Here is a 27842-nt window from a genome sequence, read left to right as displayed (position 1 = left end):
CTCGTGGTCAGGCCAACTGAAACAAATTTGTGAAAATGTTTCTTTCTGGTAATAACCAGAATCATGTTTGTTTGTGTTAATCAGATTGAGCCAAATTCCTATTAAAGTCAACAGATTGAATTGAGGGCATAAGAGACATATCTGATATTCATTTGTTCTCTCACGGGGCAGGAACAGGTGTGACGGCCAGTCAGGAGGCCACTGCAGTGGTCTGGGGGAGAGAGGATGGTGGCTCAGCCACCGGAACCAACTAAGAAGATTGCAAAATTTTAGAGCTTCCTTTAGTGGCACACCTGGAGTCCCAAGCCATTAGTAAAAATGCCACTTTCTTCCTCAGTCTAGTCCAATGCATCCTGAGCCCTCAGTATCAACATTTTTTTCCCTCTGAATAAGATGAAGATGCTTGAGTTTATGTGAGATTTATTGCCTTAATAAGGAATAGAGAGTTGAATAGAGCATGTAATAGCTCTTACTATCCTGGAAGAGGTTTAGTTTAGGAACCTCGAAATAGCAGGTGTGTAAAGATGCTGAAGTGTCCACATCTCTTCCTTTTAGATGAAATAAACTAAAGGACTCATTCCCTCATTTCCAGTCTCGGCTCTGTGCTCTCCACATGGATGCTAAAACCATTATTTGGTTTCCATCCATCAAGGCTGTGACTCAGTGAGGGAAATGAACAGTGGTACTTGATGGAGGGAACCCTTTCTCGGGTTTTCCTGTTTCCCTATGAAAAACCAGAAAAGCTTCCCTTTCGATCACTCTCTGGGGCTGGGTCTTGACTCAGAGCAGAGGCTGAGAAAATTGTTTAGGAACTCATTGTTGGGAGTCCATTCCACCTCTATCCACCAGGAAACCTCACATATTTAAATAAAATTATAAGGTTGATAACACATTAGTGAGGTAGGTACTTCCTAAATTATGAAAAATTAATTTCTGAATATCTGTAGAAATGAACTGCTGCTTTGCCACCACCCTCCTTCTTGCCTTGTTAAAAGCATCCCTTGCACTTCATGTATGTTGGGATGAAAATGAGGTGGAGGTCATGACCTTTTTGAGGGTGGAGAAGGATGAACACAAAGTATTATTTTATTTTATAAAACCAGGTGCACCATCTGTGTCAATGGGACTTCAGGGGAAGAGATGGAACACGTGCTGACATCCTTCCACGTGGGCCAGATAGAGCTGGGGATGTGGAGTGATTTAAGACACAGCTCTTGTCTTGTTTGGTGAGGGGAGGAAGGGGGAGAGAAAACCTCAAAGGGGATAGGAGGGCCACTATGTGAGTAGGGGCAGCATTCCAACAAAGTAAAGCCTGCACTGGGGGAGGGAGCAAGGTGTGCAACGGGAGTGGATGGGGAGGAAGTGGAGGGGGAATGGGGTCTGCTCTGGATGATGCATGGATAGAGGTAAAAGGAAGGGGTTGAGGGGTCTGGCCTGGCTGGAGGATTTCTGGGGATAGTAGCAGCAGCACAAATAAGTTATAAGATGAAATAATAGGATAAGACTTCGAAAATCTGTCAAGGAGTAGAGAAGGGAAAGTACAGGTTAGGGGCTAGATCATGGTATGAGGAGAGGAGCCAACGCATTAGAGGAGGACTGAGATGGTTTTGGGAGGGTTGCCCCTCCCCCAAAGGTTCACGTCTAGAGAGAGTCTGTGTTGGTTAAAACGTACTTGAAGAGAACTATAAAACGGCCTGAGAAACAAAAGAAACCTCAAGATTAAAGACTGAAAGGAGATCATATTCCTGGATGGGAAGACTGAATATCATAAAATGTCAATTGTTCTCATATTAATTTAGAGTTTTAACACAATTGCAAAGTCCCAACAGAATTTTTATTTTATTTTTGGAACTTGACAAATTATTCTACAGATTATCTAGAAGAATAAACAAGTGAAAATAGCTATCAGAAGCTAGGAAGAGTGCAGAAAGGGTACAAGCCCTACAGGACACGGAAACAGTCTATAAAGTGACAATAATGAACTCAGTTAACACTAGTGCAAGAGTAGACAGATGTGAGAAGGTTAGACCTACAACTGCTCCTAGAAAGCCATACAGTGGATTAGTTAAGAAGAATGGGTTTGAATCCTCATTCTGCCGCTTTGTGGACAGTTTCTGCATCTATAAAATAGAGGTGATTGTACCTACCTCCTAAGGTTGTTCTGAATGTTAAATGAGTGAATGCGTGTAAAGTCCTTAGAACAGTGCCTGGCACATAGTTAATGCCTAATAATTTTATCTTCATTGGTGGTCCATCTGAAATGCAGAAGCAACTTACAGTATTTATACTTATAACCAACTATCAATTATTTTCTTTCCTGAATTCCCCAGATGAGTATTTGCCAAAGTATTGCACAGCACCCCGTTCCTAAGAAAAAGAGTTCTTTGATTAAATTTTTAGGTGTTATTGCATGCTCTATCTCTCTCTCTTGGTCACCAGCTGGTTCTCTGAAGTCCTATAGTAAATAGATATCATATTTCCTAAAGTAGTTGGCCCTTGAACCATTTTTGTATAATATCTACTAACGTCCTCTGGAACTGGGGTTCTCTGGAACACACGCTGGGAAACACTGTGTTGATCTAGATATAGATCAGAAAAAAGCTAAACTACAGATCACCTCAAAATCCCAAATGGCCAATTTTTTTTTTTGTGTGAGGAAGATCAGCCCTGAGCTAACATCCGTGCTAATTCTCCTCTTTTTGCTGAGGAAGACTGGCTCTGAGCTAACATCTATTGCCAATCCTCCTCCTTTTTTTTTTCCCCCAAAGCCCCAGTAGATAGTTGTATGTCATAGTTCCACATCCTTCTAGTTGCTGTATGTGGGACGCAGCCTCAGCATGGCCAGAGAAGCAGTGGGTTGGTGCGTGCCCGGGATCCGAACCCGGGCCTCTAGTAGGGGAGCTCGCGCTTAACCGCTAAGCCGGGGCCGGCCAAATGGCCAATTTTTAACAGCCATTAAAATAGATTAAAATACATTTGTATTAACATAGTAGATCCATTTTTACTCCAAGGCATATCTATCAGACCTGAATCAGTAGTCATTTTTAAACAATCAATATATAATGACGATTGAAGCAATTTCTCAAATAATTGAAGCAAAGGTAGAGTTTTTACGATAATTACTCAAACAGTTGTGCTTGTATACAGCTGCCTTTAGCGGCTTTTAAATCTTTAGTTTTCCCATTTTTTATGGCATAAAGAGTTCTGAATCATTGCTTCTCAAAAATTTAGCTCTGCAGCAGGAACAAAAGAGATCTTCAAATCAAATATTTTCTTTAACAACTCAAATTCCCCAAACGAAGGTGTATAGAAAACATCCCAAGGACTCTAAGTCTTCTATTACCACGAAATATTTTCACCATGATGCTCAAAAAGACAAGTCTATGTCATAGCAGAGTCATGTGCTTCCTTGAAGGAAAAGGCTGTCTTACTTGTCTTTGCATCTCTAGCCCAGCCTCATGCTTGGCACATAGTAGATGCCGAAAAATATTTGTTGAATGAATAAGTTCAGTCCTCGCAAAAAAATCAAAAAGAAAATTTATATATAATGTATAACGTTGGGCTTTCAAGAGCTTACTCGGCTGCCACCACCATTTCTGAGAAGAGCTATGGATAATACTTAAGTTATGCCAATTAAGTATGCCAGTCTCATTTTTCAAGATCCCTATCAAATAGGCAGGAACAGTTTTATAATTAGTGTGACAATTGCTTACAGGAACATATATGCTTCTAAAATGTTGGAAAATTGTTATTGTGGTGAGTTTAAATATTTTTCCTGTAATTTAATTTATATTATTATATTTGCTTTAAATTGTCCTTCAAAAATAAAAAAATAAAAAAGGAACTTCAGAGTTTGAATCTTCATAAAGTCTGAATCTGTTAAATCTAGCAAAGAATGAGCCTTTTCTAAAGATGAGTTTAATGCAGGGAACAGGATAGTCTAGGAAAAGTTCAGGAATGCCAACTACAGAGGATATGTTGTAGTAAACTTCATTAGTTTAAAGTATTGTGAATTTTCTGAGCCTCAATGTACACAGTCCAATCTAATTACAAGAATATAACACAAAGCCACATACCAAATGTTTTCTCATTATCTGTCTTTGATGCCACACCTCCACGTCTGCTCATAACCCAGGGATGACGGTGGATGAATCATTAACTGCTGTTTATTTGTGCTAATGGAGAGCTGTCACACAGATAATCCGAAAAGGCAGATATTTACGTCATCATTTTTGGCACTTCTACAGGTACCATCCACTAAATAAGGGAAATCAAATGTGAATTTATCGAATGTTCTATCCTGGCCTTTGTTCTATCTCAGACAGTTGTAGGAAGATATGTTTTGTAGGACTGCTAGATAGTCTTTCATGCTGTCAACATTATAAAACATATGTTCCTAAATTTCTAGCTTCCATCAAAAACCCTTTAGAAACATTTAGAAACGGTTGACGGGTTTATGTAATCACATGGCAGGGTAGAATAAACTTTATACAGTGCCTCACAGAGTAAGTGCTTATATTTATTTAACAAATGCTGAATTACCTGGATTTTGCTGACTATGTCACCTTGGCTAAGACACCTCATCTCTCTTGAGCCTTTCTCCATGTGTGAAGTGCGGATTTGGTCAACTGGTCTCCAAGATGCCTTCTAGCTTAACAATTCAGTTTCAAAACTATGTCTTCCTATACCACCTCTGGGTGGAAAAATCCCTGTTTCTGACACAGCGTGAAAATAACATAAAGATTTCTGCCTCCAAATATTCCTTTTTTAAGTTTCAAGCGTTGCTGCCTTAATTATTAATGCTCAGGAATTTGATAAGCAAGTCCAAGTTCACCTACCCATCCACACTCACCATGGTTTTATAGATTTTATAGATTCTTTCTCAGCCTTGACTTCCAGACTGACAGGCCTGTGTGTCCAGTGGCCCATCTTCCCTGGGTCACTTTTGCTATCTTCCCTGGGCTTTTTTCAACTCACCTTTTCACCTGAAATGCAATAAGCAAACCAAACATAGGTAAGGAAAGATAAGTTTTGTGTCTTGTTTGTTATAATGGTTGATACAATTCTCTCTTTACTTTTCAAAACTCTTCCTAATAATAGCATTTTACAGATACTTTTGATTGTGACCACACCCTGGATTGGTACTTTGGAGATCTCTTTCTGAGCTTAAATAAGACCGAGGAGACCATACTCATAGTTTTAACAATTTATCCCCAAATATATCATCTCAGTCTCTTGTTCATCACTTGTAAGTCACTTCTGTCTACTCACAGAACTGTGAGACACCTCTAGTTTACCCTGTGAGCTGGCACTACATTCCTAAATAAACTTTAGAATCATCTCCCTTTCCAGAATTAACATGAATTTTAATATGACAAATCCTAGCATAGAGCCCTGGAGATCTTACATCTCCCATTTCCTTGTTTCCAGTTTAACTTGTTTGGAGACTTGGCAACAATCTGAGTGAATCAGAATCACAGAGTTTATCTAGTTCAGCCTCTAACAAAGCAGGAACCATATTTACGAGATCTCTGGGATAGTCTTCTAGCCTGTGTATTAATTATATTTTCTTGTTTTCTGTATTCTTGATGCTCTGGCATCTTTTTCAATGGCAGTCATCTCCTGATCTATTGCCACACCATACCTGAATAATAATAAAACCTACATTTAAAAACAGCTGTTAGAACAATTCCAGGGACCAGAAGTTCATTTCTTTACAAGGCAGCAATTTTAGCAGTGAACTAGCAGGAAAGTTCGTTCCCATCTTAAACTAAAATCTGCTTCCATGTACCTTCCAATAATTCTGCCTCCAGGGCAACAGAGAATAAATCTCCCTGGTTTTTTTTTAACAATGAACCATCAGATATCTGAAACACATCTACGATTGTCTTTCCTGAAACACATTTATGAGAATCACACACCTAAATCTATAGATTTTTTGGCTTTGTTTCTAGTCTCCTTATAATGATGAGCATTTCACAAGTTATTGTGGCTTCAATAGCCCAGTGGATTGAGTATTTTCTTCTAACATTCCCAGTGCCCTCAAGGATTATTCATTCATTCATTCAAGGATTAATTATGCAGACCCTCAGCAGCCTGGTAGCCTTTGCTGCCTTATCAGTGTTCTTTTAAAGTGCAGTGTCTACTAGAACTGCGCTACTCCACATGTGGCTTCACTAGCACTAACACTCCCCTAAGCTTACACTTGTGCCTGGCATGGCATCAACTAAAATTTCTGAATCCTTTTAAATAAACTGCCATGAAACACAATGTATCTTGTAATTATGTAATCGAATTCTACCACAGCTTTTTAGATTTTTAGGTGTGGATGTAAAATTCACTATTCTCTGGTATACAGGGCTTCCTCCAGAGTCAGTCTTCTCTCTTATTTTTTAAAATTATTTTTCTATTCCCAAGACAATACATGTTTATTGTAAAAAATTTATCAGATAAATATAAAAGAGATTGTTCTCTGTAATTTTATTCCTAAGATATAATATTTTGGTGTATAGTACTTCATACTTTTTCCTATACATAAGGCCATATAGTTTTTTTTTTTTTTTTTGATGCGGAAGATTGGTCCTGAGCTAACATCTGTTGCCAATCTTCCTCTTTTTGCTTGAGGAAGATTGTCCCTGAGCCAACATCTGTGCCAATTTCCTCTATTTTATATGTGGGATGCCGCCACAGCGTGGCTTGATGAGCATTGTGTAGGTCCATGCCCAGGATCTGACCCCGAGAACCCTGGGCCACCGAAGTTGAGCATGCAAACTTAATCACTATGCCACCAGGCCGGCCCCTATTGTGTTGTTTTTAATAAGTCATATCATGCATACAAACGTTTAACAATTTACTTTTTTCATTTATCAATATATCTTGGATCTAGAGCTATACTTATGAATAGTTACAATCAGCAAAGTTCCTTGAGGACAGGGACTATCTTGTTTAAGGATTTATGAAACACAACACTTCGATGACTCAATTGTTGAATGACTACATTGTAATGATTCCCATACAACCCAAACTACACATTTCAGCCAATTCTGGGATAATTTTTCCTTTAAATTTCTGTAGAGCTCTTGGATAAATGGTGTGTGATTCATTTATATTGCTAATTATATCTAACACTTTTCTGTGTTTATACCCATTATTTCATTAATTTGGTCCCAGTTATTTTGAAAGAGCAAGTTGAAAGGGAGCCTCGTATCTTATTCAGTAAATGGTAAATGGAAGAACAATAGTTAATTGATTCTACTACTACGTTTCCACTCATTCACACGAACGGCCCAGTACTTCTATCAGTATTTCCCTGCCAGGTTGCATAATTAACGCAAATTAATATAAGTGGTAGTTGATCATATTTCATTTATGAGTACTATGCTTGGTTATAGCTGGGTACAGGGAAATTCTATAGTTTTGATTACAGATTTTCTTCTCACAATCACATCTAGTATTTTTGCAATATTTAAAAGAAGTTATTGATTTAATGTATTTTATGAAGATTTGTCCAAGGTTTCACTCACATTTCCAGCTATGCTTTTGCTGGTCTACATCTAGACTTACATTAAGAAGTAAACATACAGGAAAAAAAAGCAATGTGAGCAACAACACTACACATGTGTCTGTTTATGTTAATGATTTAGAAAAGCCTTATTCAAACTGTATTTTATACCATTGCTAATTTATAACAGTTTGTAATCCAAGTTGAAAATATATTCAAATAATCCTAACTGATGAGCTAAAGGCAGTTAGTTAAAAGCCAAATTCTCTTTTTCTGGTTTTTAATATATAAACTGATTATAAGATTTTCACTGTTTTGCATAGCTAACATTGCAAATCCCTTGATATTGCATATCATTAATTTTCAGTCTGAATATGAAAAACTACACTAGTATGAACAAATGGATTTTTGTAATATACAGAATCAAAACGGTGGACACTGTTTCTTCAGCCAGGAACAAATGCAGGTCTCTGTGTACTAACACACAAGAATGTTTGACATCTCATCTATGTCTACATTTACCTATCATTAAACATTTCAGCTATGAGTATATACAGTACTAATATTCTATTGGCTTCATGAAAGGCTTCATTTTTAAATTTCTCCTAGCTCAATGTAATTTTTTAATAGACTTTATTTTTTAGAACAGTTTGGATTACAGAAAAATTAAGACAGTACAGAGAGTTTCCGCATATCCCCTCTCCCAGTTTCTTCTGTTAACATCTTATATGGTACATTTGTTACAACTAATAAACAAATATTGACATATTATTATTAACTAAAGTCCATAGTTTATCAGATTTCCTTAGTTTTTAACCTAATGTCTTTCTTCTGTTCCTGGATTCAACATTATATTTACTTGTCATGTCTCCTTGGTCTCCTCTTAGGTGTGACAGTTTCTCTGAATTTCCTTGTTTTTGATGACTTTGACAGTATGGAGGAGAACCACTCAAGTATTTTGTAGGATGCCCCTTTACTGGAATTTGTCAGGTGTTTTTCTCAAGATTAGACTGAGATTATAGGTTTCAGGGAGGTAATTTTCCTAAGAGGCATTAGACACCTACAGATTAAAAACACATCTGGACTTCATCAAACTGTCCATGGACACAACTCATGTATGATTTTTAGTATGGTGCCAATTCTGTATGATTAGAGATAGAAAAGATAGTCTTGAGAAAAGAATGTAATGAAAAGCAAAGGTTAGCTTTTAAAAAAATAACTAAGAGGTAGACAACATTTTAAAGACAGCAAACAGTAATTTTAATTTGCTCTCCCAAGTAAGCATGTTCTTTATGAATTAAAATTAGGACAGAAAGTCAGACAAAAATGCATAAGTAATATACAGTTAGTTCAGTTCTATATATCTTCAGAAGTAAAGTTTGAGATTTATGTAAACAAATGTTACAGAAGTATATGTATGTTTTCAAAGCACATTGTCATGTTTTTGTCAACCAAATAAACAATAAATAAATATTGTGCAGGATTCTCTTGTCCATGGGTCAAAAACAGTCTGGCTTAAATCCTTAGGAAATTTACAGTAGGCAATCATTCTCAAAGAATTCTCTCCTGAGCAGTGGTCCTCAAACTTCAGCATGTATCAGAATCACCTGCAGGGCTTGTTCAAACACAGATTCCTGGGCACTATCCCTAGCAGTTTCTGATTTAGCGGGTCTGGGGTGGGGCCTGAGAACATCCATTTCTAACAAGTTCCCAGGTGATGCTGATGCTGAAAACCACTGCTTTAGAGTCAATAAGGAATACACATATATTAAGGGCCAACGATGATGAGGGTGTTTTACATATATTACCTATTAACTAGTTTACAGAATCTTATCAAGTAAGTATGATTATCCCTTTTATAAATAGGGAATCTGGGCTCAGAGAGACTGAGAACCTGCCTGAGGAGATAATGGGATTAGGTGGCAAAACTACAACTCAGATCTCCTTCCATTCTAATGCCATGTTTTTCCAGTACAACCTACTGCTCCCTGTTGATAGAGGAGTGACACGTATGCATCTCTGGCATGCTCATTTGAAAAGGGCCTGTACCAAAGATGTGTACAGTAATTACTTCAGGTTAGCAGGGTGCTAACTTAAGGACAGCAATTCTTACTGAAAACTAGGCAAAGGCTCAGGGTCATGGAGAGGATTCACCTATCTCTGAACTTCTGAAATAATCCAGGGTGAAGTGAATTTACTGTATAATTAACAAAACAGGAAAAACAGGTGTTTAATATAGTACTGGATACTCCTTAATTACTATTATTTTATTATTCTTTATAGAAAAACACACCTTTAAATAAAAGTCCTCAAAAGAATAATCCCATTTACGTTTAAGTTTAAAGCATCAGACTATTCTGCACGTCTGCCAGTGTATGCTACCTCACCACAAAACCACTACCTACCCCTGGGACTGAAGTAACACAGCACGATGGTCTCCAACAAAACACTCTGACCATTACTAAGACACTTATCTCCTTTCACAAAGCAAATCAAAAGCAATGACATACAAACAAAATAAGCTATTTAAATTTGAAGTGGCACATTTTGCAGTAAATAAATCGCCAAAAAAGAAGTTGAAAATAATATAAATTTCTGTCACTTTGTTTTGCTTTATATAAAAAAGGAAATGGAGCCACAAAATTATTGAACTGCAGACTTAAAATAGGTAATGAGGTCTAAACTTAAGAATGACAAAAAGCCCACCCAACTCTACATCTCTATCAAAAAAATATTTTATGTAAGAAAGATTCCCTTTTAAATATCAATATACATATTTCCACTTAATATTGCTAATCAAACCCATAGTTATATTATTTAAATAAGAATTAAATAAACTGCCCAAAATGCTGATTTCATATCACAAAACATAAGTATTTTAAATCACAACTTCTGGGTGGTATATTGAATACACTGGTTCCTTAAACAACATTAACAAGCATATTTTTAAGAATATATTTTCATCTAAAGGTCAGGTAAAGTTTTATTAAATGGTAAACACTTTTAACAGTGCAGAAATACAAGTTTCAAAAACAAATACATTCAGAAGATTTGCTGTTCAAATAATATTTTTTCAAAACCAGGCGGAGGAATATGATAAAATTCACTGAACTGGCAATCCAAAATTGCACTGTCATCAACTAGAGATAGAAAAAGAAAGAAAATAAATTAGAAGCAAACACCTCAAACTGAATGAATACATAATTATAAAATAAACTATTTCCATAATACCATAACATCAATGGGCAAGAAGAATAAACACATCGGTTGTCCAGGTTACAAAACATGATCTTACTGGACCTAAAGAAAGCCACAATGAAAAACAAAATCTATCTATCAAAAACACTGGAAGGATATATACTTCAAAATATTAATAATTATCTCTAGATGGTGTGACTATGGGTAATTTTGATTTTTTCATTATTTGCCAACCTATATTTTCTCAATTTTATACAATTAAGCTGTACAACTTTTTAAAAAATATTTTATTTTGCAAAATTATACATTTACAGAAAGTTGCAAAAATAATAGAGTCCTGTGTATGCTTCACGCAGCTTTGCCCTGTGGTAACATCTCACGTAACTACAGTACAATATCAAAACCAGACAACTGACGTCGATACAACACTGTTCACCGGACTGCAGGCCTTATTCCGCTTCTACATGTTTTTACCAGCAGTTACTTGAGAGAAAGGAATGCATACATCCATACAAAGACTTGTACAGGAATGTTCATAGTAGCTTTATAGGTAATGGCCCCAAACCGGAAACAACCTAAATATCCATTAACAGGTGAAGGGCAAAACAAATTGTGATATATTCACACAATGAACTATATTACTTGGCAATAAAAATAAAAGAATTATTGATACATGCTACAACATAAATGAATCTTAAAATAATTAGACCGAGTGAAAGAAGCCAGATTGAAAAAAAAAAGAGTACAAACTGTATGATTCTGTTCATATAATACTCTAAAAATGCAAGATAATCTGTAGTGACAGAAAGCAGATCAGCGGTGCCTGGTTGGGGCTGCGGTGGGGAGGGGTGAGCAGGAAGGATTACAAGTGAGCAGGAGGAAACTTTTAGGGGTGATGAACATGTTCGTTATCTTGACTGTGGTAACGACATGGGTATTCACTTTATCGCTATTTGTTAAACTGCACATATATGTTTAATGCACATTACTAAATATTTTATGTTTCGTAATAAATGCAGGAAAAAACCTAAGTACTGGATTTGACATTCACGAAGTCACTAGTGATTTTAACCAGGGTGGTTTCAGTGAAGTGGTGGTAAGGCAGCCCCACCAGGCTGAAGAACAAATGAACAATACAATAAGGACAGTAGTGTAGGCTACTCTACAACAAACGTGGCCACAGAGAAGGGTCAACACACGGCTAGTGAGGGGTATGAGTTTAAGGGAAGGTTTTTGGGGATGAGAATGACTCAGAATGTTTACAGGCAGTGAAGAGAGAGGTTGATGACATGAGATATAGATGAAATAATTGACAAAGTGAAGTCCCAGAGTTGGGAAGTTTGAAATCTAGACTGTAGACTGAGTTTTTTGACATGAAGGGCACCACTTCCTCTGAGATGGGATGGAAAGAAGGCAAGATTAGAGTCCATCCAGAAAAGCTTCAGGAGGGTAAGGGAGAGAAGCTGGAGTTCACTATGATACCCTGTTTCTTTACAAAGTAGAAGGGAAGGTCATCTGCAGAAAGTGAGCAGAGAATTCAAGAGGCACGGTGAAGGCCCGGAATGTGCAGAGATGCAAAAGAATCGCCAAAAATATTGAGAGCTTCCATTAGGCTGGAAGTCATAACTTCGTAACAATACTTTTCTTCAGTGTTATAGTTTTTTCTCTCATAGTTTGAGTGTTAAGAATCGACAAAATGAATGACTGGATTGATCCAGGATTAGGGATGGGAAGGAGGACAATGGGATGGAGGACAAACGGTAAGGGAATTTAAGTTTTATTTTTATCTTTGATACTATCTTTGATAGTATCAGATTATTAAAATATTTGGTTTAATTGAACTGATTTATCAATTTAAATTTATGAAATATACTTTACTATATATAATTTACTATCTATAACTTTACTACATTAAAAAATCATACTGAAGCAAAAATAATTTAGAATAAAATTTTATTTGCTACACTCATTTGTATAACTCATTCTACTGATATTTATTTCATTTCTCAAACTAAACTATTTAGAATATTAAGCTACATTTACATTTATTTAAGTAAATAAAGGAATTGCTTTTAGGCTTACCCATTATGGCAAGGAAACAAACCTAAATTGAGTTTAAAAATACACTTTTACATGTAAAGACACAGAAGGTAAAATCACTGAAAAGCAATTTTTAGGAGAAAAGACGACTACTAAAAATGTTAACTAAAAAGTAAAGCACAGGCCTTGGTTGTTATTATCATATTGTTAAATATTTATATTTGTTATTGTATACCTTTCTGACATCCCAAACAGTCCATCATCACTAACATGGCTACTTTTCTGGTAAATTACTACAAAACAGTTAATAATTAGCTTTTATTACAGCTCAAATCTGAGAACTTAATGTAGTTAAAGGAGAAAATACTTTTAGGTCTACTAAAACCATAGGCAGAAAAATCATATACCTGTTGATTTAAAGTTGATAACAAAAAATAAAGCAGAATAGAGGGATAAAGGCACTGTGCGTATGTTTGTTATTTTTTATAAGGAGATACACTTTAATTTTTAGAGATGCACATAAAATATTTATGAATAAAATGATACAATGTTTGGCATTTTCCTCCAAATAACCCAAGGAGGGGAGGTGAAGAACAGAAGCGTTAAGGGGTAGATGAAACCTGATTGGCTACAAGTTGATAATTGTCTGAAGCTGGGTGATGGGTACATGAGAGTTCATTATACTATTCTCTTCACTTCTATACATGTTTGAAGTTCTCTATAATAAAAATTAAAGTAATTAAGTGGTATAGAGTCATCTCTTAAGTAACCCAATTCTTGGACGGACACACTTGTACAGAAACTATATTACTTATACACACACAGCTATCAAATGCAAAACAATCAATATGAAACTATTCTAAGTCATAATTTCTCTCAGAAGAGTTTTAACATTTGGGTAATTTTATAAAGGTAACTAATGCTCAATCTACATAAAATTCCCATCCCAATTGTAAAGAAAATATTCTTTACAATTACATTTCCTGCTCATCTAATTCTCCCTTAAAACTGGCCGAAAAATCTTTGTAAATTCAGTGAAGCTTTTTGGAACTTTCTAGAAAATAAGACTACATGATAAAAAAGGGAATACAGTTATTGTACATTTAAGTATAATCATTTTATTTAGCAAGTTTTTTAAAAAAATACATGGGGAATAAAAACCTTCCTTAGTCCTGCAAAGTGGGATTGATATTCTACTGAGTACATTTCACATAAAAGGTCTTTATTAACTTGTCCAGACTTCTGACTGTTAGTTACAAAGTTAATAAAAATGCCAAGCAAAAGTTAACATATATCTATTAATATTTAGAAATATTTTAGCTTACCATAAACAACTGGATACACTGTCCCTCGTATACCTGATGCCGGACAATGCATGTTTTTTCCATTCAAATATACATTTAATTCTACATGGTCATATGTAATACCCTAAGGAGGAAAGAAACTATTAAAATGGGTAAAAACATAAATGTTCCATAAAAATCTGAACAGTCAGAAAGCACTGACTGGGAAGCACAGAAACACCAAAAACTACACAAAGGGTCACAACAGCTTTCATCAAGGGTTTACAATTTAATAGAATTCTACTTGAACTGAGCTAAAAATATTAGTAGGGAAAAAGGTAAAATCCCAAGAGTTCCCATTACAAATAAAACAAATGATCAGTTTAAATTCTAGTATTATATTCAGATAATCTGGATTTCGTATTTTGAATATTAAGATGATATAAGTACTGTATAGCTAGCCCTGGTAGTCCAGCAGTTAAGGTTCAGTGCCCTCACCGCTGCGGGCTGGGTTCGTTTCCTGGTCAGGGAACCACACCACTGGTACACTGGCTGTCATTCTGTGGTGGCTGCATGGAGCTGTGATACTGAAAGCTGTGCCACCACTATTTCAAATATCAGCAGGGTCACCCATGGTGGACAGGTTTCAGGTTTCAGCGGAGCTTCCAGACTAGGAAGAAAAAAACTTTCAAAAAAACTGGCCATGAATAACAGTGGAGCACTGTCTGATATAGCGCTGGAAGGTGAGAACATGGTGCAAAAAGACCGGGCAGGGTTCCACTCTGCTGTACACAGGGTCACTAAGAGTCAGGATCAACTCCATGTCACTAACAACAAAACAAAGTACTACCTACTTTGTATGTAGTGAACAGAGACCTTTTAAACTCATACAGAAAAATCTGCTCTCCACATGTAGAATTTTATTTTAAGGGGGAAAACAATGAAATTTTCACCATTAGAGCTTACTATCTGTCACTGTTTTCAAGTTGTGAAGAACTGTCTCTATACAACTTATTTCTCCAAAGAAATCATACACTTCTGTATCTCTTTGCCTTGGTTTCAAATATGTCAAGTGTATTACCAGGGTAAAGCTGGTGTATACAACTGAATATAACTGGTAATTAGTATCAAGTTGAAAAATAGAAAAACAGCTCAAAAGATTTTTTAAAAGACAATGGAGGGCCGGCCCCATGGCTTAGCGGTTAAGTGCGTGTGCTCCGCTGCTGGCGGCCCGGGTTCGGATCCCGGGCGCGCACTGACACACCGCTTCTCTGGCCATGCTGAGGCTGCGTCCCACATACAGCAACTAGAAGGATGTGCAGCTATGACATACAACTATCTACTGGGGCTTTGGGGGAAAAAAACAAATATATATAAATAAATAAATAAATAAATAAATAAATAAATAAATAAAACTACATCTGCTTTAAAAAAAGGACAATGGAATAAAAATATATTACTTTGTACATTATTAATGGTACAAAAATCACAATAACAATTATTAATATTAAAACACTGGAAAACACTTAGCCTGTATTATGTACCAACCACTATTCTAGGCACATATTTATTCATTTAACCCTCACAACAAGATAAGTATTATTATTATCTCCATTCCACAGATGAGGTAGCTAAAGCACAGAGAGGTTAAATAATTTACCTAAGACTGCACAGCTAGGAAGTGGCAGAGCTGGGATTTAAACCCATGCACAATGGCTTAAGAATACTTATCTTTAATTGCCATGCAATTTAAAACTTTAAAACTTTTAAAACTCTCTTTAAAATATTACATAATAGTTACTAACTGATGACAAAAAGGGAGTTTTCCTTTGAAGAAATAAGAACAGACAGCAGAGATCTTTCAATAGAGAAATCATCACAGACCAAGAAGCAACCACTTTGAGGATTTCTGACTGTGGATACATTATATCAATTTTAAAGCTTTTTAAAGGTAGAAAAAGATCTTACAGACAATCTAGTCTGTACTCCTCCACTTCCCAGTAAGACAGCAAAGGCTGCCGTTATGTGTTAAGTGCTATAAAAGACTCTCAAACCTTAGCAAAGCCAGGGTTAGATTTACTAATAGTTAAGGAATACTGAGCAAGATAAACAGATTGCTATTGTTTCACTTCAGTTTAAGTATTTAAATATAATAATAAAGCTAACTGATGGCTAGGATTAGCTTTTTTAATGAAGAGGTCTGTTTTCATTTAAAAAACAAAAACATAATTACATAAAAAACAAAATGTGTTACTCTCTTTATAGGACTACAGGAAACCCAGCCCCTCAGACCAGTGGTTGTAATCCAGGCACCCTCCACCACCCGGTGGCCGCATAACCTACTGCAAGCAAGTTTTAAACCCAAACCTCCAGCATAACAGCAAAATCGCAACACCCAAGAAAGAAGCGAGGAAGGATGTGTGAACCCCCACCCCCCCATCAGTTTAGTTCAGGTATTTTCTAGCTTAATCTGTCCTTTTATGATCTAGAAACTAGGTTTGATTCTGTCATAATAATACTAAAAAATCCGATGTGTTCTATGCATTTATGAATAATTGTTTGCAGGTTTAGTGACTAGACTCTGAAATTAGGCTGCCTGTAGTATAATCCTGGGATCACCCCACACAAGAAGTTACTTAACTTCTCCTAATCTGTAAAATGTGATAATAATACTACCTATTTCATAGGGTCATTATGAGGATTAAACAATTTAATCCCTGACAGGCACTTAAAACAGTGCCTGGCCCATAATAAATGCTAGAGAAGTGTTTGCTATTATTATTACTACAGAGAATGTCTATAAAACTTCTCTAAAATTAAACTGAAAAATGCAATTTTAGAACATAATTTGCACTTTTCAAAATTATATATAAAAGGAAAAAGTAAGAATAAGCTGTTGTTTCACGTATGCCTTCCTAGTGGTGTGGTAGGCCCTGTTGGTGCTGTATGATTATTGTATGACTATAATCATTTGGTTGGGTGTTAGAAGCTTACTCTTCTTGATTTCTCCTCAGAGAATGGTATATGACTGAAGTTCTACACATATGAGAATGTTTTTCCTGTCTTATAATCCATTCTACTTTTCCTATGCCACTGTCAGCAATTTGGTGAAATTTGTCCTCAAGTTTGAGGACAAGTTTGTTTGAACTAGGAAGATAAAGTTAATACGTAGGGTAATGTTCTACTTTTCTTGTTCTGCACATATTTCATCTTTTTTAGTCCTCCTTTTATCAGAATGGGCATGAAAACTCAAAGTCTAATTTAATAATGCTGACAGACTAAAAATGATATTCTTAAATCTGTCAATTTGTGGTATCAGTCATCTCAGTGAAAGAGACAGGAAGGCAAGAATAAAACACAGTAGAAGTTCAGTATATCAACAAAGAAAAACATTTGTTACTGATTATCCTTTCTTATGTTTGAATTTCATCTTTTAGTGTAAACAGGTTGACAGCCTCAGCTTGACTTCAAGATTCTCTTCCAAGAAATAACCATTGGAATAAGGGTGTTCCATATCATGGACGTCTGGCAATGATCTATAAATACAGGACGAACCATTCAAAAAGAATGGGGAAAAGCAGATTTTAAAAATGGTTTATGCCTTTCATCTCCTTTTATCTTTAGTCAATTTAGGAAAAAAACACTTTCAACAATTTACCTACTTAAAACTAAGTGTTCTTCATAGTTTTTAAGTTGCAGAAAAGAGAAGATCAGACCATAATTAAAAATCTTAACTTCTGCATTTTTCTTCATTCTCTCCAAAATACTATATATTTCTTTAATTCAATAACCTGGATTTACCTTGTCTGTGTCATCTTATTATTAGAAACTTCCCCTCATTATTTACAGATTCCTTTCAACTTGGTACCAGAGCCAGGAACCCAAGGCGCCCTTGCTAAAGGAGACCCAAGGACTCTGTTCTCAATCAATGGCTAACAGCCTGAACTCAGTGGATAAGGTTCTTGGATACCACCGTACGAGAGAACTATGTGGAAAGGACAGAAAGGGAACTTTGGATTACACTTTCAACAGTGTGGCTTTGGTAAAGACTTAAATATATCTAGCTGGGAAAAAAAATAGAGAAGTTTTAATAATATATAACTCTTCCTATCCCCTACTTTCCAAAAAACTTTCCTACAATCAAGCCTTAGGATTTTGAGTCCAGTTCTTTGAAGAGTTCTGGAAGTAAAGGAAGTTTAATAAGATTATGTTTAAGTAGGATCAACACGCCTGATAAAATGCTGTAATTCTTTAACAGAAGTTCATAACAAATTAAGTAATAAATGTCAAAATTTTCTCTAAGAGATCTCCAGCTGCAAAAATACCTAATATTTTCTAATATAAGGCTCAGCAAACTTTTAAAATTGTGGGCCAAGATTTCTCTGATATGAGAGAAGCAGAAAATGATAATGAGCAGACAACCTGTCGTTAATTCTCTCGAATGGAAATAAGGGCTCACACGGATTTTCCCGACCAGCAGCAGCTCTAGAAAGCAGAAGGCAGTTAGGGAATGCAGCAGCATCTACACCAAGCACTCTCTTTGGAAAATGTACCATCTCATTAGATCCAATCCTGGTATTTTGGAATTCAAACCACAAACTCCCAGGCAAAACATATTATACTAAAAATAGTTTAAGTTTAATAATTTACAGTGGAAAACAACTCCACAAGAAAACTCACCACAACGTCTCCCTCCTGTGGAAGGCTGTTTGCTGGCAGTCTATTTTTCTCCTCGTTGTTGTGGTACAGGGCTCCATCATTTCTCATCACCAGACTGTGCACATCTCGGCCGAGAGGAATCTGATTCAAGTTAACCTTCTGAGTTGCAACGCCAATACCCCAGATTCCTAAAAATATAATAGTTTAAATGCCCCCAAAATCTAAAGAATACAAATATGAAAGGAGTTGTTTTAAAAGAGAGTGTACATTGTTTTTAAAAGAAGTGGCATATTATCACTAAACTATTTTTTTGTTAATCTTTTAAAAAAATCTTTTTAAAGTAGTTTGCAAACCATACTATGTTCTCTGCAGACATAGTACAGCCTGGGAGATAAGAGAGTGGGCCTTGAAGTTGTACTGCCTACATTTAAATCCTGACTTAGCTATGTCATCTTGGGCAAGTCGTTTAACCTCTCTCTGCTTCCTTACCCGTGAACTGTGGATTCCAACAGTACTCACCTCACAAGGTTTTTATAAGATATAGCAAGATAATCCAAGTAAGGCACTTGGGATGGTGTAAGTATTCAACAAAAAATGGGTAAGAAAAGCACAGAGTAAGCATTTTTAAAAAAATACTAGCTACTATCATCATCATCATCATCATTATTCTCTAAAAAACATTTTGAAGAAGCTACACATTGAATTGAAACGTCCTGGGGTTCTATTTAAAGCACTACCTCTGAGAAGTGGGAAATTACTGTCTTTAGCTTTTGCATCTATAACATATGACAAATAATATACGATCTGGTATATATCATGGAGAGGAGAAAATGATAAAGTATAAAATCATTTTCTTACCCAATACCTTAAGTTAGTGAATTTAAAGCCTTTTGGTCTAAGCTGACTTTTAAAGCAAGTAGCTCTCCTCTTAACCGGCCACACAGAATACCTAGACCTCTGGATTTTGTCTCAAACTGTTTCCTTCTCAGTTTTTATCAAAAGCAGTTAGGAGATATTCTATCAATGGAAGAAGGTTTGAAGACAGTGTTGTCAATCAATTAATTTTTCTGGACTGAGTGAGACCATCCAGAATCAGAAAGATTCTGGACCTCACTGTCTTGACTTCTAAAAAATTTGACTATATAATTTATCCTCCAAAGTGGGACAATTTGAAGAGTGACAGGAAATGATTGCTAATTTCATGGGACAACAGTTCTAGACAGGGTTACAGAGTCTCCTTAAAGAACTGTGCACGCTGTGACACACTTTGGCACAATTGCCTCAAGCTTTCATTGAGACATCAATGCTACAAACTCTAACAATGCATTTATTCCAAGGATATCACTGGGGATATCACTCTTCAAAGGAAATGTACATAAAAATTTGTATTAGATTTAAGGCACAAGAAAATATTTGCTTCTCTCAAGAAACAAGTATGTTATACTTGAGAAGATTACAGTAACCAGAGACATTCTGCAGCTAACTTATAAAAGAATGAGATGGAGGATAGATTCATATTTACTTCCTATACTTAAGAAAATCAGTGTTTAAAATTAATTTAGAAAACGAGCCCCAGAGGGATCTTTTATATCGTTCAAGCTAGTCGAGTAAGAACAGGATTAATTTACTCTACTCTAATCTTCCTATTCTATACCTATATTACTTATGCCATATTCCACTAGAAGTTTCTTTATAACAAAGCTTAAAAAAAAAATTTCCCCATATCCAATACTGCCACAATTAATCGTTGTTAACTATTATAATAGTCACATAGAACTGCTATTCAATTCAAGAAACTCCATAAATTTTTAAAGAGAAGTATAGACTTTAGACTTCTATCAGAATTCTAAATCTGCTGATTGCTTCAGAAGACACTCAATCAGGGCATCTTAACAAGAGTAAAGAGAAAAACTCAGGATCATAAAAATGATTTTATCCTAAGATAAAACAGCAAGAGTCTACACCTTATATGCTTGACCAAATGAAATGGTGCATCCAGCTGCTACTAATAATTAATTATACTAATAATAATGCTAAGCACCTTACACTGTCCTGTCTTTAAAACACTTTCATACACATAGCTCATGTGAATCAGGAAGGTTAGCTCCTATAATTCAATTTTATAGATGAGATGAAAACTGAACCTAATTTAACTAAATTAACTAATTAAACCAAGATCACAGAACAAAAGGTAGAAGAAAAAGGTCTTTTAAGTAAGAGTTTGGTGTTTTTTTATTACCTCATTAATCTTTCTCATATATTGAAAATTACTCCTAATATTTAGAACAATTAGGACTTTTAATAGTAAAGTACCATTATACCAACCTGTGGACTGGATTTTGAATTCAAAGTAGCTTTTGTTTTGATGTAAAGGTGCACTGGCTAAACAACCTCCTGTTCCACATATTCTTCTCCCATTTTTCACAATGACAACATCTGTTCCTAAACAAAAAATGCAAACACTGTGTAAAGTTTTGTGTTTTCTTATCCAAAAATCAAGGTTAATTTCTGTTTCACTTTTAATTCTTGGTCCACAAAAATAGGGACACTATATGTACTGTGAAATATATAAATATCGATAAACTATTTTAAATATTTAATTCACTGTTTTTTTCCTGAAGAGAACATTTATTTTATTTATTTATTTATTTTATTTATTTATTTTTTCCCCCAAAGCCCCAGTAGATAGTTGTATGTCATAGTTGCACATCCTTCTAGTTGCTGTATGCGGGACACGGCCTCAGCATGGCCGGAGAAGCAGTGCGTCGGTGCGCGCCCGGGATCCGAACCCGGGCCACCAGCAGTGGAGCGCACGCACTTAACTGCTAAGCCACCGGGCAGGCCCCTGAAGAGAACGTTTATATTTAACATTGATTTGTGGCTAGAAATCTTGTTTAATTAGGCAGCTTCAAATAAACTCTAATAACTCTAAATTATACTGAATATTTAAAAGACTTTTAAGGTAGAAATAGACTAACTTTCTTTAATTTTTAGCCAATAAATCAATTTGATGATTTCATAAATCTCTTAATTTAAATAAAAACATAAATATTTAAAAGAAACTTTGGTAAATTAGTACAATTTTCAATTCAATTCAAAGGAATTAAAAGAATCTACTAAAAATTGACTGAATATCTACTAGGCTAGTGCCTTAGTCAAGTAAGAAGTGAAGAGTACATGGAATATGGAAAGAAACACGCATCTATGTTCTTGAAATGAAAAATGCTAATTTTAGGATCTTTTTGTTTTTTAATTTTTTAACTTTTTTTTTTTTTGAGGAATATTGGCCCTGCGCTAACATCTGTTGCCAATCTTCCTCTTTTTTCTTTTCTCTCCCCAAAGCCCCAGTACATAGTTGTATATCACAGTTGTAGAGTTGTAGCTCTTCTATGGGGGACAACGCCTCAGCATAGCTTGATGAACAGTGAGTAGGGCCACACCCAGGATCCAAACCAGCAAACCCCAGGCCGCCAAAGTGGAACGCGTGAACTTAACCGCTGCGCCACCGGCCAGCCCCCTAATTTTAGGATCTTAGAAATTTTTATAAGATAGCTACTATCAAACATATTGCAAATATGTAAATAAGGTTTTAACATCATTAAATGCATTTCATTCTCATGGAAAATTTTAGTTTAGCTCAAATAACATTTGCTAGATGAGAGCGAGAAAGACATTGTCTCTTGACAATATGACCCCAATACCAATTCTTTTCCAAATCTTGATTACAGGAAGCATGTATATCAGAGAACAAGAGACTTAACATAATTCTAATATGTAAGATATATCCCATAACACCGAGGCACGTGACTCCCAAGATTCATGGCCAGTATCAGCACTTTACTGGTTCTAAGTGTACAAGCCAAGCAGATCTGGCTATTAGAACTGTATGGGACTCCTCCAGAGGAGGTTAAACAAAACTAGAGCATAGTAACAAAAGGCATTAACAGGGGGGCAGTTCTCCCACTCACTACTGAATTCATATTTAAACAAAAAATTATTTGGGACAAAGACATGAGAGAAATGCAAAATTTTCAAATTCTATCACAATGTGAAACTGGTTGATTTAAGAGGGATACTCTCTCTTAAATAAGGTAAAACTAAGAACCTATTATATGATATTAAAAATTCATTAGCATCCATTTTTTTCTAACTACAAATGTTAACTCCCAAATTCTGGGAAAATATCTTTTTAAATAATTTACATCCAGCTATCCCATATACCTCCAGCAGTTTCAACTGGAGAGCATCCAGGGCCCAGCTCTTCCTTGATGGCAAAGACAATGTAGTACTCGGTATCTGGCAGACGCTCAACAAAAAACTGATATAGAAATGAATGAATGAACATGCTCTGCTAAGCTCTCTGCATTGGACGTGTAGCATCTGTTTTCCCTTTCCCGACAGACTTCCCTCTAGAGATCAAAAGACTTCCAAATAAGCTGACTCACTCTCTGGCTTCAGGGGTACAGCTCTGACCTAGGTTAAGTCAATCAGTGCATTCCACATTTCTTGGCCACAGTAACTGACTGAAGAACGGTTATATGATCTAAGCCTCTATAATCAAAGATAGTCTCAGGACTTCTGCAGAGAATGAAGGGATTCTCTCATTCTTGCTGGACTCCTGAATGAGGAAGCCCAGGGAGCGGCTGCAAGTTCTCAAGGAAGCCAGCCTTCAGGAATCAGCAGCAGAAGGCGGAGGAACCAGACGAAAAGAAACCCACTCCTTGGCAGCACTGAGGCTTTCCTGAAGCCAGTGCTGCCTGTGTACTTTTTTCAGTTACATGAACCAATAAGTTTCCTTCATTGTTTAAACAATTCTGAGTAGTAGTTTTTACTACTTGTAACTGAAAGCATCCTAAGTGAAATGCAATTCAAAGAATTATGCAAATAAATGGTATTTCTTTCTTAACTAGCAATGCTCTGTGGTCCCCATACATAGTAAAACCTTCTAATAACAAGCTTCTATAGTGGATAACTTATTATCTTGTATATCATCTAAAGGTGCTAGGTTAATGGAATTATCAGAAGACCCTGCATACAATATAGTCTATTGTCAGTTGGAACCACACAACCAACTCTGAGTATAGTATTATTCTCCTACTTCAATATCATTTATCTCCAAAACATTCTGCTAGGTACTGAGATGTTTTTTATAGAAAGATGAATATATTCAGAGAACATTCTAGAGTGTTTGTGAATCATTAGGGAATTATTTTAAGCTTATTCCATTCCTCTTTTTTAAGGATCTATGTGATTTGGGTAGTTTTATTAATCATCAGTACTACTTAGAAAATCAAGGCAAATAAACAGCCAAAGAGAATGTTTTCAGAAGCATTAGACTTTTCCAAATGAGTGGCATTCCTTTCAAAGTAACTACCTTGGAAGACCTTCACCTCTAAAAAGTCAATTTACAATTAAATGCAGAAGATATGGCAAAAATGAAGACATTTACAAAAACTATGCCACAGAAAGTCCCAAAAGAGGAATTCCAAAATGATTTAAGTAATGCAGCATCACCAAAATAAATGACACCTTTGAGAGAGACAACATTTGTTTGGATATGAAATGTATAGTCTATTTTCTTAAAAAAGAAAAAAAGCAATCACATTCTTTAGGTTATCTAATATAATCTTTCACATATCCAAATACATGCATACTTGCTCAGTGTACTTCTCATATTTTCAACTTAAGATGAATTCATGCTTGAAACATTCTCCTAACTCAACAAGCCTTTCCTCTCCTTCACATTATTCAGTTTCTAAAACCAGGCTTCTTCTGTGATTAAACAATTTGAGATCACTGAAAGTTAAGAAAAAATTTCCATGCAGGTAGAAAATTGGAGGATGACATTACTCTACTGAAAGTTGCTGGGCAGCTTTGGAAAAAGGAGAACATAGTGGAGGGAGTACAACTGACCAGCTCTTCATGGAGAAGAGACTGGAGAAAAGGAATGCTATAAAGAGCAGACGGCAATAATTCAGGAGTTTGGCAGTAGAGACAGAAAGAGCTAAAACTGATCACAAGCTCCAGGAACTATGTATGGTTATCCTTTACTGTGTTCCTGGCACCTAAAATAATGCCCACCACCTGACAGTCACTCAGTAAACATCAGTTGAGTGAATGAATCAATGAAATGGAAACGTTTTCTGCAGGAAATTAAAGGATTTGAACATCCACTCTCTATAAACGATTACAGATAAGAAATAATTTAAAGAGATATACATATACACACATACTTTATATATTTATGTACTAAGGTTCTGTATTACACTTTGGAAATCTAAGAATTAAAGTAAATACCCATGTACAAAGTGGTATACAATTATCACATTTGTGGGTTAGTACATGCCATAAAAATACAGAAATATAATAGGCAGAGTGTTTCCAGAATTATAAAGAATCTGGGTAGGAGAGGGTTTTGCTATAAATACATATTAAGAATTGCCTTTGTTATTTCAATGCACTGTCCTTTGGCCAATGAGAGCTGTGGGAAAAATCGAAAGTGCAGAAGTATATTTAGAACTGAACAATCCACAAAGACAGTATTCTAACTAAAAAAATAATAGTGGGAAATCTCTCCTTCTAGAACCATACTACAGACGCATGGAACTATATGGGAAAAGTCTAAGAACAGAAATAATAATAAGGTGGTGAACGAGGCTACAGAGGGGAAAGGAAGAACGTTAGATGAGAAATTATATGCCCATTTGAAATTGGGATGAAAAAAACACAGATGCAAAGGAGCAAAGTGCTGTTTTATTTCGCAATAGCCTGACCTGTTGGGAAGAGGCCACTCAGATGAAATTACAGCACCTCCAACCATGACTAAGGAGGAGTCGGGCAATGGGAGGATTTAGCTAAAATGTCATGTTCTAGCCTGAGATGCGACTTCAGGCTTCTGCAATTTGTCTTGATTTGACTTTAGGAGGTAAGAGGAAAATCACTTCCAATAAAACAAGCTTCAACGTATAAATGACGGGCTACAGAGAAAACTGTCAGGGCAGAAGGAGCCGAGATCAGACCTAAAGCACGCTGACAATGTGATTGGCGATCGGCAGTAGGGCCCTGTAGGAGGAGCACCAGAGCGCTCCCCGCCTGGGGACATCTGACGAGTCTCAGGAGGCCGCAGCTCGGAGGAGATTCCAGGGGAAACGGGTAGGTCCACACACCCACGCCCGATGACAGGAGCTGACAGGGCTGCGCAGCCTTGAACACAGACCCGGGCCGAGGTGGAGTCGGCCGGCGTCTGGGAGAGATCCGCGAGACCAAAACGGGTCAGAGCAGCGTCGCCGGGAGAGGAGCGGGGGCGGCGCCCGGCGGCGGCAGGGCCGCATGTGGTCCTTCCGACCCCCGCACTGCCCGACCCGCGGCGGGCCGTTGGGTCCGGGGAAGGGAGGGCCCTTACCCATGTGCTGCGTGTCCAGCTGCACGGCCGGCATCTCCTTCAGAGGGATGTGGCCCGTCCCGCCGTCTCTACAGCACCGCAGGCAGCAGAACACCGAGGCGGCCATCGCGCAGGGACCTCCGACGCCGTGGCCGCAGCCTGCCGCCCGCCGCCCCTAGACCGCGGCGACACCGCCCCCCGCCCCTCCGCTCCGCCTTCCGCCCCCGCCCGAGCGCCGGGGGTGTCTGTGCGGAGCGCGGAGGCGGGTCCAGCGACGCCCCAGGCCGGGAGGGCGCAGCGCAGGCTGAGGCGAAGCCGGCCTGGGCGGGAGATGCAGAGGATCGGCGGGCGGGGCGGGGCTAGTGGCGGGGCGGGCCAAAGGGCGTGAGGGGCGGACGGGCGGATGGGCCGGGGGACGGCGTGCGCCTGCGTGGCGGCTTATTTTCTCTTTGGGCGGCATCGCGTGTGCGGCCGGTACTGACGGGTGCGCGAGCTTGTCTGGGTCTTTCGCACACTCAGGGATGCTCGGATGCTGTGTTTCTAAAACCGTGCCCCCCCACTTCGACATTATCTTTAGGGATGAATTGACAGAAGAAAATCAGGCTGGGGAGTGGGAGTTGATAAAAAAGAGCCCCGAGGTTACCCCCCGCGCACTCAGGGCTGAGAACTTTGCCTCCACCGAGAGCCTCCGTCCCCCTACCGTGGCTGGTTTCTGAAGAATTGCCTCAAATCCTAAGCAGACGCACAGGTCCCAGGAGTAGTGCCTGTTAGCGACTGTACCGTGGATGTGCACCTGGGGCTCTAAGTCGGCCCTACTGCATTTTAGGTACAGAGATGCGCATTCCGTGGCCGTTGATGCCGCACTGTCGCGGGGCGCAGGAGGTCTCCCCGGGAGGGGACCACTGGTGCAGGGTGGGAGGGCGATTCTTGACCGGTCTCTTCCAAGCTCAGCCTCTTCGTGGACCGAGGGTTCCGAGGAGTGTGTCGGGAACCCCGGAGGCAGCGGGAAGGCTGCTGGGCCCCCGAGGGAAGCCCTCGGTTCCTACCGCCTGCTCCTTCCTGCTTCCCCGTAGCAGGCCCCCATGGCGGTCATCTGTCATCTCCTTGCCTACTTAATCATCCATCCATCGTCGATTTTACATCTTCACATACTACTTGGCTTTTGGAGATGGTCTGGGACGATCTCTAGAATTAACTTGGCTCAAACCTCTGTTCCCAAATAAGGTTTTCCATCCTGAAGTCTTCCCCAGGGTTCCAGTCTTGGGAAACTGGACACAAAATGCCCGCTTAATATGTAATGGGTTTCTATACACAACTTTTCAGGGACCTGAGTACAAATATCTTTCTTGGAGAATTTTTCTCCACAGAATAAAATAATTTTTTCAGAGTCCTGGGTCTCTTTGCTATCTACACAAATGGTGTTTTCATTACAATACTTAGGAAAACCTCCAAGTTTTGTACTTTGAGATTTCGTTACCATAGAATTAATAACCAAGTTGATTATTAAACTGAGGGCAGACCACCCTCACTGCCTGTAAAGTGCTTCCTGGTAATCATTTTACATATGAAATTTTCTTTAACTGAAAATCTTGACCATTATTCTGAGCATTTAGTTAGTGTTCAGTTTTTTTCCATTGGGAGGGAGGGGGGAGTTGAATAGAATGTTGGAGAGACAAAATTTTTCTGCCTGTGAGGTAGGCAGTCTTTCACATATGTATCTAATTGAATTCTTAAAAGGTTTCAGGGTGGAGATTGTCCCCACTTTATAGATGAAGAAGTA

General features: G+C 37.5%; 1 protein-coding gene and 1 long non-coding RNA gene across 3 annotated transcripts in view; one reads left to right on the top strand and one right to left on the bottom strand.

Annotated features, from left to right (window-relative positions):
* Nucleotides 1–3805: 3805 nt before the first annotated feature.
* Nucleotides 3806–26244, bottom strand: SPRYD7 (SPRY domain containing 7). Of its 2 annotated transcripts, none has more exons than XM_058548123.1 (5): nt 26084–26244; nt 21007–21123; nt 18703–18869; nt 14065–14167; nt 3806–4985 (listed from the first exon to the last, which is right to left on the bottom strand). In XM_058548123.1, the coding sequence occupies exons 1-5, from the start codon at nt 26187–26189 to the stop codon at nt 4969–4971; spliced, it is 510 nt and encodes a 169-aa protein (XP_058404106.1). In that variant the 5' UTR covers nt 26190–26244; the 3' UTR covers nt 3806–4968. The 2 variants fall into 2 exon arrangements, with proteins under 2 accessions (XP_058404106.1, XP_058404105.1); XM_058548122.1 differs by lacking the exon at nt 3806–4985 and adding an exon at nt 8112–10641.
* Nucleotides 25754–27842, top strand: part of LOC131410182 (uncharacterized) — a 50187-nt gene continuing 48098 nt past the window's right edge. Inside the window, exon 1 of the long non-coding RNA XR_009221183.1 lies at nt 25754–25833. This is a non-coding gene — a long non-coding RNA (uncharacterized LOC131410182). The remainder of the gene's footprint in view (nt 25834–27842) is intronic.

The sequence above is a fragment of the Diceros bicornis genome, chromosome 9 (assembly GCF_020826845.1).
Source record: "Diceros bicornis minor isolate mBicDic1 chromosome 9, mDicBic1.mat.cur, whole genome shotgun sequence".
NCBI classification, from domain to species: domain Eukaryota; kingdom Metazoa; phylum Chordata; class Mammalia; order Perissodactyla; family Rhinocerotidae; genus Diceros; species Diceros bicornis.
Note: the sequence above shows the minus strand (reverse complement) of the source record. Positions and strands in the feature narration are given on the sequence as shown.